The 15,982-nt window shown below is 51.5% G+C and overlaps 1 protein-coding gene across 3 annotated transcripts in view; it reads right to left on the minus strand.

Annotated features, from left to right (window-relative positions):
- The window catches only part of SAMD4A (sterile alpha motif domain containing 4A), a 68,575-nt gene extending 54,872 nt beyond the window's left edge, over positions 1-13,703 (minus strand). For 2 of the 3 annotated variants that reach the window (XR_014883812.1, XM_085225890.1), the window contains exons 1-2: positions 13,563-13,703; positions 12,685-13,251 (exon numbers count right to left, since the gene is read on the minus strand). Coding sequence is in view for 2 of the 3 variants with exons in the window: in XM_085225890.1 (XP_085082016.1) it covers positions 12,685-12,880 (196 nt within the window). In the remaining variant the exon portion in view is untranslated. The remainder of the gene's footprint in view (positions 1-12,684; positions 13,252-13,562) is intronic. The other variant, XM_085225889.1, reaches the window with a different exon arrangement.
- Positions 13,704-15,982: the final 2,279 nt, after the last annotated feature.

Here is a 15,982-nt window from a genome sequence, read left to right on the forward strand (position 1 = left end):
TGGGCAGGCTGAGCAGGGGGGCACCCAGCCCATAGCAGAGGGTGGAAATGGATGCGTCCTAAACATATCCACATCAGTATTAAATTCTTCCACGGAGGCAGGAAGCTCCTGTCCAGCACAGAGCCCCCTGATGAGGGAGGTGACAGCGAGGCATCCCACCAATGCTTCCTCTCCCCCATCCCTCTGAGGCAGCCGGAGACCATGCCGAGGGGCCCCACTCATCCTCAGCCTCCTCTTCTCAGCCCAGCTACAATTTCAGGCTGCAGTTGTTCCCCAATCACTTCTTGTTATACACACCCCATCCTTCCTCTCCAGGGCAGGGTGTCCGCACAAGATGATGGCGGGCTTTAGGAGAAGAGCAAAGTTAAAGCAACCTTTCCCTAAGATCCAATAACCCAGCAGCTGCTGCGCTCTGATTAAACACAGCTACCTGGAGGATCCATATATAAATAAATATGGCTGATTTCTACTGGGCATCCTGTAGAAAAGGGAATAAGGAATGTGACAGCCCTGCAGGGCAGCTGCACCCACTGTGAAGCATTCCCCTGATACTGCAGGATCAACACGTGCCCCAGTCTGCAAAAATACAGCAAGAGGAAGGGGCTTACACCAATCCGGATCACAGAACCATTTATAGAATCATAGAACAAATTACAGAATGGCCTGGGTTGAAAAGGACCATAAAGATCATCTACGTTCAACCCCCCTGCTATGTGTAGGGTCACCAACCACTACCAGTTTCTAACTTCAGGTTGGAAAAGACCATGAAATTGATGATGTCCAGCCCCAGCCCACCATCACCATGCCCATGTCCCTCACTGCCACATCTCCACGGCTCTTGAACACCTCCATGGATGGTTATACTACCATTTTCCTGCCAATAGACGCCATGCCCAAAACTGCAGCTCAACCAAGTTGAGTTTTTTGGGGCAGAAAATGCTCAAAGCAGAACAAAGGAAGGTATTTCAGACACTGAGTGCCACTACATGTATCCAAACTATTTTCACGTGGGTTCTGGAGAGCCAGCCACCGCATTCTGGTAGCCAACAGGCAGCTCACAAGCAAGTGTTGCAGATTAAGCACTAAGCAACATTTCAAAAACAGCTGTAAACACTCATGCCATCCGAACCCAAGGGCCAGAAGCAAGGCTGAGCCTTGGAGACAGCAGTCCTGCTGCTTTACAGCAGATGGGTGTTATTTGTTATGTGATGAGAATCAAAAGGACACGGTTTAGCAGGCAATAGTAGTGGTAGGTGGATGGTTGACTGGATGACTTTAGAGGTCTCTTCCAACAAGAATGATTCTGTGAAACAGTTTGTGCTCTTTCGTGGAGGTTTAGGTTGAATATGAGGAGGAAGTTTTTCACACAGAGGATGGTGAAGCACTGAACAGGTTGCCCAAGGAGGCTGTGGATGCCCCATCCCTGCAGGCATTCAAGGCCAGGCTGGATGTGGCTCTGGGCAGCCTGGGCTGCTGGTTGGTGACCTGCACATAGCAGGGGGTTGGAACTGGATGAGCACTGTGGTCCTTTGCAACCCAGGCCATTCTATGGGCTCAAGTTGTGGTTTACCACCAAGAAAATTCGTCTCTAGAAAACAAGAGCACATGTTGCAGCTTCAGAATACACTCAACATTAAAAGTTGCACCATTATCTGACTGCAACACCAGCTCCTCTGAGCAGCAATACATCACAGAGCCACCCTTCCCTTGTGAAGGCGTCGCTTTTGTGCAATGAGCCCTCTCATACACAGAGCAAACCATAGGAAAAGAAGGAAAAAAAGAAGAAAGGCTCAAAAAGCCAACATTTCCTTGACAGGTTTTATTTTTAAATGCTGGTTGCCCCAGCCTGCTCGGAGAATTGGGATGTGAGGAGCAGCTCCCGTGCGAGGGGATGACTGGTGACTCAGCAGGTAAAAGCTGTCAAAAACGCATCCAAAATTGGAAGGAAAAAAAAAATCAGAAGAGAAAACTAAAAATACAGCAGCAGCATTGCTGTGAGCGCTGGCTGGGTGCCTGGCCCCACCAGGAACATGCTGCAGGCATGGGGATCCCCATCCCTATGGGGGAACCCTGCCCCAGGGCTGGGTGAGGAGGGGTCCCACTGGGCCACCAACACCAGCAGGGCCAGGTGACACAAGGACCCCGTGCTCACCCCCACCAACCCCTACATGCACAAAACACCCCATTTCTGCACCTGGTTTTTCCTTTCTTTTAGAAAGAGAAGTCCAAAAGCCAACATGAAAGGCTGCATGCACACTCTTCCTTTCCCCCAAAATGCCTTTGAATTCCTGAATCACAGAATCCTTAGAGTTGGAAGGGACTTTTAAAGACCATCTAGTCCAACCCCCCTGCAAAGAGCAGAGACGCCACAGCTCCATCAGGTTGTCCAGGGCCCAATCCAGCCTTGCCTTAATGGAAGCTCCATATTGCCATGTTAATGCTAACTGCTGGGTTCCGTGCTGCCGAGTCTTGTTACAGGAATTGAAAAACAATAAATTAGTTTCTCCAAATGGAATGCCATCATTTACAATTGAGCAATTAAGAACAGATTTCATTCCCGATATTGCCGCATTCTTCAGCTTATTGAGTTAGTCAGGACTGAAACTGGTACTATCAGCATACTCCATTCCCTGTTCCTCAAAACAAAACTCAGGCCACGTCCATGCTGCTCACATCAGAGGTTCCCTACAGCAGGTCACACAGGTTGGCATCCAGCCGACTCTTGGCTATCTCCATAGAGGCAGACCCCACCATCTCTCTGGGCAGCCTGTTCCAGTGCTCCGTCACCCTGACCATAAAAAAGCTCTTCCACGTGTTGGCATGGAACTTCCCACGTTCAAGTTTTAGGCCATTACTCCTCGTCCTATCGCTACGCACCACCGAAAAGAGCCTGGCCTCATCCATTTGCCTCCCATCTCCCTTTAGATATTTATAAACGTTCATCAGATTCCATCTCAGTCTTCTCCAGAACAGACGCATATCACGCAGCCTTTCCTCATAAACACTCCAGAACCTTTATCATCTTTGTGGCCCTCTGCTGGGCTCCTTCTAGGAGATCCCTGTCTTTTTTGAACTGAGGATCCCAAAACTGGACACAGTGTTCTAAATGTGGCCTCAGCAAGGCAGAGTAGAGGGAGAGAATCACCTCCCTAGACCTGCTGGCCACACTTATTTTGATGCACCCCAGGATACCTTGTTTGGCCTTGTTGACCACAAAGGCACACTGCTGGCTTGTGGCCAACCTGTCATCCACCAGGACCACCAGGCCCTTCTCTGCACGCCTCATCTCCAGCAAGTCAGCCCCTAACCTGTACTGATGCATGTAGTTATCCCCACCCCAAGTGCAAGACTCTACATTTGCTTTTGTTAAACCTCATCAGCTTCCTCCCTGCCCAACTCTCCAGTCTGCCCAGGTCTTGTTGAATGGAAGCGCAGCCCTCAGATGTGTCAGCCACTCCTCTTGGCTTTGTATCATCAGTGAACTTGCTGAGTTCTGGGAGGCATTCAAGAACTGTGGAGATGTGGCACCGAGAAACACGGCCAGTGGGCACGGTGGGGGTGGGTTAAGGCTGGACATCACCTTAGAGGCCTTTTCCAACCTTCACAACTCTATGATTCTAATACCTGCCCTGTGCATCACCAGAAATGCTGGTGGAGCTGCAGCATCCCAAAGGCAAGCTGGCTCAACCCAAGCCAAGCAAGACCTGGGCCTCTGCAAGGATCCCCCTTACAAAAAACATGAAATAATAAAGGGATGGAAAACCCCACACATACTTGTAGTGACAGCGATTCCAGCAGTCTCATTTCCTGCTAAAACCTTCTCCAAGACACGCGCATTGTTTCACTAATTCTAAGTCTATTGAGAAACAGGCTACCCTCTGCTTTCAGACTGGAATTAGTTACGCTCGGTCTGACCTTGCATTATTTCGAAGCACTGCAACATTAAGAGAAAATTAGAGTGTCTTGTTAAATTCTTTAAAAAGGTAAAGCAACCCTATTACTCTGGCTTCACATGCAAAAAATTAGGCTCTTAACAAATCACAACTACTGCTTTAATGCAGCGGGATTTAGCCTTTTATTTTAAGTTCATTCATTTCTCATTTACTTGAGTGATCACGCCAGTTTTAATGAGCTCTCCCTATGAACACTGCAACAACAAAGGATCGGGGCTGCTTGTGTACAGGGCTCTTCACACCTAGGATGGGACAGAGGCAATGATGTAGGATTTCCAACTGCCGGATGATCTGTTTTTATAAATGCATCTGACAGAGAGGATTCGTCTCTTCACTCATGATAAAAAAAATTAGAGTAATGTGTATGTGTAAGAGTGTCGAGTAACCTGTATGTGCAAACTGAACTAAAGAGTACATGACATTAAAACACATCTGGGCCACTGTGCTGCTCCTGGATCACCTCTCGGCACATATCTGGAACCCAACATTTGCACACCCTGAGCACTGATCCCAAGCAGCCCAGGAGCCACGCTTTTGGGTAAGGGGCTCTGAAGGTTATGGATTGAATTGCACATATGGATTAAAGCACATGAGATGTTAGGGCAAGGCTGTGCTCCATAGGGCTGTGGGCATGGCACAGCTCCCAGGGCAGTGGGCACAGCCCTATGTGCTGAAGCTCAGGGAGTGCTGGGCACTGCTCTGACATTGGGTTTGGGTTTTGGATGATCTCGTATAGAGCCAGGAGTTGGACTTGGTGCCCAACCCAACGTCCTTGGTGGACCTTGTGGGTCAGGCTGGGGCTGGTCAGGCTCTGAGCCCTGGGCGTTTGCATCACTGACCACCAACCACTCAGGGTAGAGGGGCAAAAATAAGTTGCTTCTATTTTAAACCCAGAAAGCAACTGAACATCGGTGCCAGCGTGCAGTTGGGCTTTATGAGGGATTTGAAGAACTTGGCTCCTTCATTCTCTAATCCCACACGATGCTTCCCCGCTACCCTGTCAGTATCGACTTAACAATGCAAAAGCATCTGCCCACATTTTTGCCATTATTTCGAATCCAGCAAAGAGCACCCTCCCTTTCAGTAGGGTTAATCTAAAGAGCAGTTGCCAAAATGCTGAGAACAGGGCCAAACAATAGCTCCTCTGATGGAATTCCTTCACTCCATAGAGAAGAACGCAGAATCTCCCTGGGGCTCACCCGCTCCTATACAAAAGATGACAAGCTGAAAGTTTCGAGTGCACCTAAATGCAATGTTGCAGATCAACCACAATGTGATATTGGATCAGTGCAACAACGGCTTTGGCAAAACGCAAGGCCCAGCCATCAGCGCTGGCCACCTGTGCTCAGGATGGAGCCTCTCTCCCTTCTTAGAGCACAGCCCGCTTTTAGCTGCTCCCCTGCTTTAAATACTTCCATACCCACTCCCCGTGGAATCTCAGATCAGCTTTTCCAAAGGCTGGGCGGTGATGCAGACAGCTGGGCTGCAGTAGCTATGATCCCCATCCACCCAGTGTTATTTATAAGGGCTCTCTGCCTGACCCAGGGTTGACATCGACCACAAAAAGCGTTCAGCATCCAACCGACTGCTGCAGAATAATGCCATGAGCACAGCCTGAGCACACACCTCTGCACTGCCCTGAGTGCTACATGCATCATAACAGCAGCTCTATGCCATCCATTTTCCCAGCACAGACTCATCAGGGCTGGAAGGGACCTCTGGGGATCACCCAGTCCAGCAAGTAGCCCAATGCACTGAGTTGTGCATCTCTAGTTGGTATGCACTCTAAATGGACAGATTAGTAGGTTTTTAGGACCTAATTGTAAAGCATTTCATAGAATCCTAGAATGGCCTGGGTTGCAAAGGAGCACAATGCTCATCCAGTTCCAACCCCCTGCTGTGTGCAGGTCACCAACCAGCAGCACAGGCTGCCCAGAGCCACATCCAGCCTGGCCTTGAATGCCTGCAGGGATGGGGCATCCACAGCCTCCTTGGGCAACCTGTTCCAGTGCCTCACCACCCTCTGGGTGGAAAAACTTCCTCCTCATATCCAACCTAAACCTCCCTTGTCTCACTTTAAGACCATTCCCCTTGTCCTATCACCATCCACCCTCACAAACAGCCGTTCCCCCTCCTGTTTATCCGCTCCCTTCAAGTACTGGAAGGCCACAATGAGGTCTCCCTGGAGCCTTCTCTTCTCCAAGCTAAACAAGCCCACTTCCCTCAACTTTCCTCACAGGAGAGGTGCTCCAGCCCCCTGATCATCTCAGTGGCCCTCCTCTGGACCCATTCCAAGAGCTCTGCACCTTTCTTGTACTGGGGGCCCAAGGCCTGGACGCAGCACTGCAGATGGGGACTCACAAGAGCTGAGTAGAAGGGGACAATCACCTCCCTCTCCCTGCTGGCCACCCTTAATGCAGCCCAGGATACAGTTGGCCTTCCAGGCTGCAAGCACTTACAGAGCTTTCTGCCTTACTGGGCCTACCCCCCTCCTCCCACATCTTCACATCCTTGCCCACTGCAGGGGAGTGGGACCAGATGACCTTTAAGGAGCCCTTCCAACTCAAATAATTCACCTTCCCACTCATCTCCTGGTTGGCCCCACCTGGGAACCACAAGGATGGATGCATGCATTCTATGACACACAGATACCAGCTACACGAGCACAAGGGGGTAGGGAAGGAGAAAAATCAATGGCTCCAGGTTGCTTTCTGCAACTCCACCAACCATAGCACCAGTGGTGACAGTAGGACGTGTCCAACTTTGCTGGCAATCACTCAGACTTCCTATAAACAGCAAACAGGAGCCGCCCTTGCCCTGCTGCTCACAGCCACCAGCAGCATCCAGCCCCGAATCCATTCCGTCCACACTCACCCTCAATTCACTGCAAATTAGGGAAATTTGGGACCAGCATTGGTATGGGGAGGTCCCCAGCTCCAGGGATCCTTTGGGGACACCCCCCGAGACACCAGCATCATGAGCAGCTCCATCTCCAGCCCGTTGTTATGGTTACAGAGTGTTGATTTTTCCCTTCTTTTAAAAAGGATTCTTATCAGTTTAGCATAATTCTGCCAGTCAATAACAATTCTTATCTCAAAAGGTCACTCAGGTGGCTACAGCTCAGCACTGCATCTACACTCACGTTATCGGCAGGGAAACAGCCTGGGGACATCATTTGTTTCTCCTTTTGAACACAACCCATTTCTTTGGAACGATGAGGTTTGAGCTGACCCTATAGGGGATCCTCACAATGAGGATCATCGTCTTCTACAAGTTAAGCCTCTGCTCCCAGGTAACAGTGATAGGATGAGAGGTGATGATCTCAAGATGTGCCAGGGGAGGGTCAGGTTGGATACCAGGAAGGATTTCTCCTCCAAAAAGTGGTGATGCAGTGGCATAGCTGCCCAGGGAATGGGGGTTCACTGACTCTGGAGGTGTTCCAGAGCCATGGGGATGATGCACTGAGGGATGCTGGCAGTGGGTATGGTGAAATAAGAAAATAAATTGCAGCGGCGTGCAAATTTTACAGTATTTCCAGCATTCAAACCATGTTTTACCACTGCTTGAGTACTTCCCATAGCAATCGAGTCTCCAACCCCAACACCAGCCACATCCCATCAGACGTACACAAGGAACAGGTTAGCAGTACAGTTTGTGGTTCATCTGAAATAGGTTTTATCAAAAAAAAAAAAAAAAAAAAAAAAAGATAAAAGAAGAAAAAAGTCTGGAAGGAATTACTCATGGAGATAAGTAACAGATGAGCTTCCCCAGGTTCTGCATGGCCCCTCCAGGGCTGCTTGAGAGCAAAGAAGGAGCAGAGCTGCCAAACTCTGCTCATGGCACTTGCAATATTAACATTGCTTTAAGGAAAGAGTATCTTTAGGCCACGTCCAGCTTCTACAGATGCCAGGTGAGGCTTGTGGGGACAGCAGCAGAAGCTGCCATTGGTGCCACAATGGTAATGGAAAGACCTCTGGATTTGTTTGAGCACGCTGGAGAAGGTCTTCTGCTGCCCTGAGACAGCAGAACTAAAATTATTATTTTAAATGTAACAGAAGGAAGATTTTGCATTGTACCTCAAGGCTGCACCCAGGAATGGCCGCAAAGAGCAACAGAATCAATACCAGCAAACCCCAAGGTCCTCACCCAGGTCTTTGTGAGGAGATCAGTCCCACGCAGGAGGGCAGAGCAGAGCCACCAGCAACAATCCGGGCACCTTTGCCAACATTTCCAGTGCACGCATCTCATGGCACACATCAACAAACGGAGCTGCAAGCTGCAGATCCATGCTTGGCTCCCACCAGACCCTGAGGCGTTTGCCTGCTGCGTTGCAAAGCAGAGAAAAGCTCCTGCCAGGGAGGGGGGGAAGCCAGCCCTGGGTCTCTGCCTGCTCCAGCCCAAACCTCATCCTCCTTCAGCATCACGCAAAGCCTTGAGGCAGCTCTTGGGAAACCAAGAGTTAACAGAGAGCACCGCTCTTGTTTATGCGCTGAATATAGAAGGAGAAAATACAGGGGGCGATGCACGCTCAGAGGCACACAGGCATCCACGCATGATTCATACAAGGACTGGTCTCCTCGGTGCCAAGCCCCACTGCTGGGCTGCCCCTGCAGCTCCACAGAGCGGGTAGGGGGAACCCCAAACCCATCTGCACCCCAAAATGGGTCCAAATCACTGCTCTCAGCTCTGACCCCACAGCTCAGCAGCACGAGGTGACCTGCCCTTTCCCTGCAGGTTATCTGCAGTAACATTAGCCAGCAGCACGGACCCGGAGGGCTGCAGCACTGACGAATGTGTCTTAAAATAAAGCCGGCGTTCACACTAATTACTATTTCAGTTAGTCACACTGATTGCAAACATTGCTCCCAGCCTGGAAAATAATGGCGTTCGTGGGCTACAAGTTAGGGACGTGGTCAGATGGAGATGGGTTGGGGTTGGACTTGGGGATCTTAGAAGTCTTTTCCAACATTAATGATTATGTGATTCTAAGTCAAATTAACGGTGGGGTTTGATGAGGGATTACAAGAACCTAGAACCATAAAATGGCCTGGGTTGAAAAGGACCACAGTGATCATCCAGTTTCAGCCCCCTGCTATATGTGCAGGGTTGCCAACCACCAGACCAGGCTGCCCAGAGCCACATCCAGCCTGGCCTCAACAAGGTATCACCAACTCCAGCACAGACAAAGCAGGGGGACAGCACCGAGGGCTCCAACTCCTCCCTGCTGACAAAAGCCCCTTAAAAAGAAAACCATTTTAATTAAAACAGAATATCACAAGTGAAGTTCATCATCTACCAGGACCAAAGCTGGCAGCTCTGTTGGCATCCCCTTTAGGTAGAGATGTGCTGGCAGCACCGCCTCCAGCATTTCCCAGTGCTCCCATCTCACAGACACTTAAATCAGAACTCAGCATTACAGCAAAGCCAAGGAAAACAGAAAGCAGGGCACAGTCCTCAAGCTGGGCACAGGGTTGTTTGCCATGGGGGCTTAGAGGGGAATGGGGTTTTGCTTCCTAACAAAATGGAGCCGCAGCCACCCCAGGGCACCCGAGGCAAGCTCTGCAGGCACAAGCTGTGGCTTTTATTAGACAGCTGGAAAAAAAAAAATACAAGCACAAGCCCTCCTTTGAGCCGGTGCACCTTTGCGCTTGGCCATTTTTTCCAGCTGCATCACTTGGTCTAATTAAAGGCACTGCCTCTCCCTGGCTCTTCCTCCAGCTGCTCCTTGCCGGGACACCAAATCTGCGTGCTGTGGATGCTCTCATCGTGGTACAGGACTGTGAGGTACTGGGGTAACCCTGCCCAGCACTGAGGGATGCACTCCATGCTCAAAACCCCACAATGAGCCAAGTGGAGGGTGAGCTGTGTCTGCATACCTCCCGTGGCCACTGTGCAGGACAACCATGAGCCAAACGCTTCACCAGAACAAGGAGCAGAGAATTTGCTTCTTCCTTGTCCTTTACAACTGAGCACCAACATCTTCAACGCAGCCCCGCTCCCATGGAACAAACAGCAGGATTCAAATTGCAGAGCAGCACAGGGCTCAGTGACGATGCTGCTTTCAGAACTCGGTGTGATTCCATTGCCAGTCAAGTGACAAATGCTATTTAAAAGACACAGGTGGTTTTACGGATAGGGCAGCATCGGTAGCGGAGACCAAAAGCTGCTTCCTACAGCCGACAGCTGCAGGGTGGATCTCCAATTCCCCTTTCCATCAAGGAATCATCACATCCCTTGGGATGCTTGAGGGTACCTGGCTCCTCGCCAAGGGAAACCCCCCAGAGAGAAGGGGGACTGATGGCACAACCTGGGTTTGCTGTTGCTGGTTTGAGGTAGGGATGTCAGAGGATGTGTCCATGGCCCCACAGCTGAGCACCAGCCCTGGCCATGGGGAGTGAAGACCACAGGGATAGTGCCAGCCAGGGGATGACATTTTCCATCGTCAGAGCAAGTGACCCCATGGCTCAGCCTTACTTCACCACACTGCCTGCATCGCAACCCCATGGCTGAGAGGCAAACAGACAGAGCTCTCCATTCTCCAGGGACATGGCTGTCACCCATCCAAAACATTACTGGGACTCAGGGATACCCAAAAGGCAGCCAGAACTCAAGGGCAACCACAACAGGATACCAAGATACAACCAGAACCAAGAAGATCCACAATGGGACATCCCAAAACACAACCGGAACCCAAGGGCACCCACAGTGGGACATCCCAAAACACAACCGGAACCCAAGGGCACCCTCAGTGGAATACCCAATAGACAACTGACTCCAAGGGATACTCAACACAGGACACCCCAAACCACAGCTAGAAACCACAGTCACCCACAACAGGATACCCAAAAGACAACCAGAAGCCAGGGATATCCACAGCAAGACACCCAAAACCACACCTGGAACCCAAGGGCACCCACACTGGGATGTCCAAAACACAACTGGAACCCATGGGCACCCACAATGGAAAACTCAAGACACGACGTGAACAAAAACAGCAACGCAGGTAAGAATTAAACCACAGCTCTATCTGCTGCAGGGATGCAAGGCAGGGCTGCGCCGAGGCGGGCGGCCGCGTTTCAGCCCTTCAGCCGTTTCTAAAAGCAGCATCGCAGCACCGAGGCGCACCCCGCAGCATTCCTGCCTCTCATTCCTGCAGCTATAAAAGGAAATGGCCAATTCCAGCCTTTCTCCCTCGGACCATCGCCGATCTCGGGGTGGTTTCCTGCGGGCGGGCGGCTCGGCCCCGTGGCGCTGGCCCTCGTCACCAAATGGCAGCGGGGCCGGCTGCCAAGCGGCCCTAATGGGGAACAGCTGGAGCGGGACTGCGCTCCTCCCGCCCCGCAGACACTGGGGCTCTGTTTGGGAGCCGACTGCAGCAGATCGCCATTGGGATCCGCTCGATGCGTTCCGGCCCTGAGCGGAACCGCTGGGTCTGAAGCAAAAAGGATGCTTTGCAATAGGGCTTCGGTTTTTTTTTCCTTTTCTTTTCGCCCCATTTTCCTTTTTTTTTTTTCTTCCCCCCCCTCTCCATTTTCCTCCTTTTTTTTTTTTCCCCCCCCTTCATTTTTTGGGGGACAGATTGGGGAAAACCCAACTATCCAACTTTACGACTCGCATCCCACACTGCAGAAAACTCTACAGCAACTTCCATCTCCATCACTGCAAATACACACACGGGGACATATGCTAGCAATACACACATGCAAAGGCACATAAAGGAACATACGTGGCTCTGGGCAGCCTGGTCTGCTGGTTGGCGACCCTACACATAGCAGGTGGGTTGAAACTAGATGATCACTGCAGTCCTTTTCAACCCAGGCCATTCTATGATATGCACATATAACACCCCCAATAACTGCATTAACACTTCGCTCCAACTCCCATTGACTTCTGCAGAGTTGAGGAAGTTGGGACAGCAGTCACATAAAGCCCCAATGCACTTTCCCAGCCCTGCACACTCCCTGCAGTGCATCCCATGAATGCAGCAGCAGAAAGAACACAAGGAGGGTATTGAGAACTGCAGGAAAAAAAAAGAAAAAGAAAAAAAAAAAGTAGGGGAAAAAAAAAAAAAAGCGTCCAAACAGGATCTGAGTGATGAAACAGAAATTGCCACATTTCAAAGAAATTCGGATAACCCAGCTGGCCAGACCTTGAGAAAATAACAGTTCGCCTAAGGTAGCGATGGGCTCCTTGTTGCAGAGAGCAAAGCGAGCCACGTTGTCCAAAAGAAGCCTGGAAAATCCAGACTCTACGTGACCTGACTTACTTATTGCACAGGAAACTGCATGGAAGGAGGAAGGGGGGGAGGAATAAAAAAAAAAAAAAAAAGAAAAGCCACCAATCATTCATGCTCCCGTAGTTACACCGCGCAATAGTTGGCTGTGCTGGAAGCCAAGTGGAATGAGCCATCAGCAGTTTGAAAATGTGAGAGATGGCAGGGCTGGTGGGGAGATCAACAGGGGTTAGGTATGGATATATGGCTTTGGCTGCATTCAGGCAGAGATGGGGGAATGCAAGAAGGGGGAATGCAAGAAGGGGGAATGCAAGAAGGGGGAATGCAAGAAGGGGGAATGCAAGAAGGGGGAATGCAAGAAGGGGGAATGCAAGAAGGGGGAAGAGGGAAAGTAAATAAAAAGGAGGGGGAAAAAAGAAAGGAAAAGGACAACAAGGAAAAAAAATGGAAAAAGGGAATAGAAAAGGGGGGAAAAAAAAGGGGTTGCAGCAAACTCACCGGGGTTGTTGGCCTCCCCTTCGAGGACGTGCAGCTCGGTGCAGTCCGCCAGCGAGTGCTCCAGGCAGAGCTGCAGGAAGCGCGCCTGGGTCCGGCTCACGCGTTTGAGCAGCGAGAGCAGCGCAACAGTCTGCTCGCACTCGTTCCAGCCCTTGAACCAGCCGGCCAGAACGCCGACCTGGTCTCGAAACATCATGGTGCTGAGGGCCGGGGTGCGAGGGGAGGGCTGCTCTCCTCCTCCCCCCCCCACCCCCGGTGATAGAGCCGGGTGACGGTGAGGATTTCCTCTGCGATGCGAGGCTGGGTCGGTGGGCGGGTGTAGGGTGCAGCTTCGGGTTCGCTCGGTTTTCTTCGGGGGTGGTGATGGCGATGTGGAGTAAATGGGGGTGGGAGGAGGAGGTGAAAAAAAAAAAATCAGAAAAAATTTAAAAAGATGAAGGGGAAAAAAAAAAAAAAAAAGGTAAAATAATAAGGAGAAGCCCAGCAGTCTGCGTGCACCGAGCCGGCCCTGCGCTGCGAGTGTGGGCAAGGCACGGAACGGGCGGGATCGGGCCGGGGGGGTCACACCTGGAAGAGAGAAATGGGGAGGGGTCAGAGGGGGGGCAGGAGGAGGAGGAGGAGAGGAGGAAGGCACGCAGCAGCCGGGCACTGCAGCCCTCTGTCTTTCTCCTCCTCCTCCAGATCTGGGCTCACCTCACCGCTTTGGGAGGGGGGGGGGACGTGGGAGCCCCCTCCCAGCGAGCAGACAGCCCCCAGAAAATATCTTTGGGGGAAAGGAAGAAGGGATGGATCTCATCCAGCACCCTTCTAGGAGGGGGCACCGCAGCAATCCCCCCCCCTAAAATAAAAGTTCCCCCCCCCCGCCGCCCGGCACTCACCTCATTCACACCGGCCTCGGGGTGCTGGAAGAGGAGGGAGGGGGGGGAGAGAGGCGTGGGGGGGGTCGTGCCATGGCGGGGAATGGGGAGGGGGGGGAATAAGGGGGAGAGAAGGGGGGGGCGCGGGGCGCGAGCGGCGGCGGCGGCTCCGCGGCGCGAGACTGAGCCCGGCGGCGCGCCGAGCCCCCGCTCCCCACATTGCGCTCATTTGCATAGCGGTGACGTCATCGGGGGGCGGGGAGCGGGAAAGGAGGGGGGGGGGGAGGACGTGCGCCCTCCTCTCGTTCCCCGCGTGCCCCAACCCCGTGCAACAGCTCCGTGCGAATCCCCGCCGCTAATTTAGCGCTCCGATCCCCTCACGCCAAAAAAAGCGCCGCAGTCACACCTCCCCCCCGCCCTCCCCGCTCCCCATCCGCAAAGCTTCCACCCTCCCTCCCCCCCCCCCCCCCCCGCCGTCCCCCCCTCAGAACTGCGGGCTTCCCGCTGGGGGAAGCCACCATCTAGTGGAGAGAGCGGGGATTGGATTTTTTAATTCTATTTTAGACAGGCGTTATATACATCTATACGTGTTTGGGCCAAACGTTGGTGAGGTTACCGCTGTGTGGGATGGGGGGTCCTCAGTGGGGCTGCGGGGGGGAGGGTTGATGCTTTGGGCTGTGATGAGTCCTCTGGGTTGGAGCTGTTGGGTGTTCTGAAGTGGTGAGAGTTCGGGGAGGAAAGGAAGAGGAGAAAAGGAGAAGGAAATAAAAGAGTGGAAAAGGAGGGGAACGAAAGTGAAGAGGAAAGGATGAGAAAAAGAAGAAAGAGAAGGGAAGATAAAGAAAAAGTGAAAGGAAAACAAAATGAAAATAGATGAGAAGGAAGAAAAGGAAAGAAGAAAGAGAAAAATAAAAGGAAAAAGAAAGAAAAAAAAGCAGAAAGCCTTCTGAAGAAGGCTGCTACCCATCAGCACACAAAGGCCCAGATTTCCTATCTCGTTAGAAGCAAATCTGAGTAAAAACATCACAGCAGGGAGGATGGAAGAATTAAACGCAGCATCTCTTGCTTGTTCCGAAACAAAGTCTGGGAGCTGCCCACCAAGACGTGACTGCATTTTCATTACCTTGCACGGTGCCGTGGGCTGAGAGCTGCCCCATTCCTAGCAGTTGGAAACCTGCTTCCAACTCAAGATTGTGCCAGCAGCACAGATAGAAAGGCAGTTTTTGTACTTAATTAGCAATTAAGTGTGTCTGGTGCTGACAGAACGATGGGGATTTTAGGTTTTAGATGAAGCCAGGCTGCTGGGGGGGGAGGAAAACCTTCCTCCTATGACGAACGGTTGAGGGAAGTGGGCTTGTTTAGCTTGGAGAAGAGAAGGCTGCAGGGAAACCTCATTGTGGCCTTCCAGTACTTGAAGGAAGCAGATAAACAGGAGGGGGAACGGCTGTTTGTGAGGGTGGATGGTGATAGGACAAGGGGAATGGTTTTAAAGTGAGACAGGGGAGGTTTAGGTTGGATATGAGGAGGAAGTTTTTCCACCCAGAGGGTGGTGAGGCACTGGAACAGGTTGCCCAAGGAGGCTGTGGATGCCCCATCCCTGCAGGCATTCAAGGCCAGGCTGGATGTGGCTCTGGGCAGCCTGGGCTGCTGGTTGGTGACTCTGCACTACCTGGTTAAAATAAGAGATCAGGAATAATGTTCCGGTGTAGATAGCTGTGGTTACAACTCTGCCAAGTGAAATTACAAAGCCTGCCCACGAGGTGCTGTGGGATGAGCGTCTAACATGTTGCTGCAAGCAGATCCATTGGTTGGGCCCTGGGAACAGCTTGCTGGTTGCTTACAGGTTGCTAAAAATGAAAGATACAAATGAGCCCATCAAAACACGTCAGAATATCTGGAGACCTTTATATCACATTATTTTCAGGCCAGGAGAAAAGCAAACAGTTTGCCAGTGGTAGAGCATCAAATGCTGCTGGACTTGATGGAGACTTTTTAGTATTTGTTAAGAAGTTGGGCTGAAAGAGAAGACCATAGCAGGCAGATTTATTTACACATTTTCACATGTCTGGGAAGATACTTAAAGACTGAAAAGCTGGAAAAAGCCATAGCGGTTCAAGAGCCCACCAGCTCTTGGCGGATCTCTTTCTTCAGTCTTACAGCAAGATCACAGAATGGCCTGGGTTGCAAAGGAGCACAATGCTCATCCAGTTCCAACCCCCTGCTGTGTGCAGGTCGCCAACCAGCAGCCCAGGCTGCCCAGAGCCACATCCAGCCTGGCCTTGAATGCCTGCAGGGATGGGGCATCCACAGCCTCCTTGGGCAACCTGTTCCAGTGCCTCACCACCCTCTGGCTGAAAAGAGATGTAAGGGTAAGTTCTGGTGTGATTCAGGTTGGACTTGGAGCAGGTCACCCTGCAGAAGAAGGTTTGCCAGATCTAGAG

Source organism: Meleagris gallopavo, chromosome 5 (assembly GCF_905368555.1).
Source record: "Meleagris gallopavo chromosome 5, MGAL_WU_HG_1.1, whole genome shotgun sequence".
Taxonomy (NCBI): Eukaryota; Metazoa; Chordata; class Aves; order Galliformes; family Phasianidae; genus Meleagris; species Meleagris gallopavo.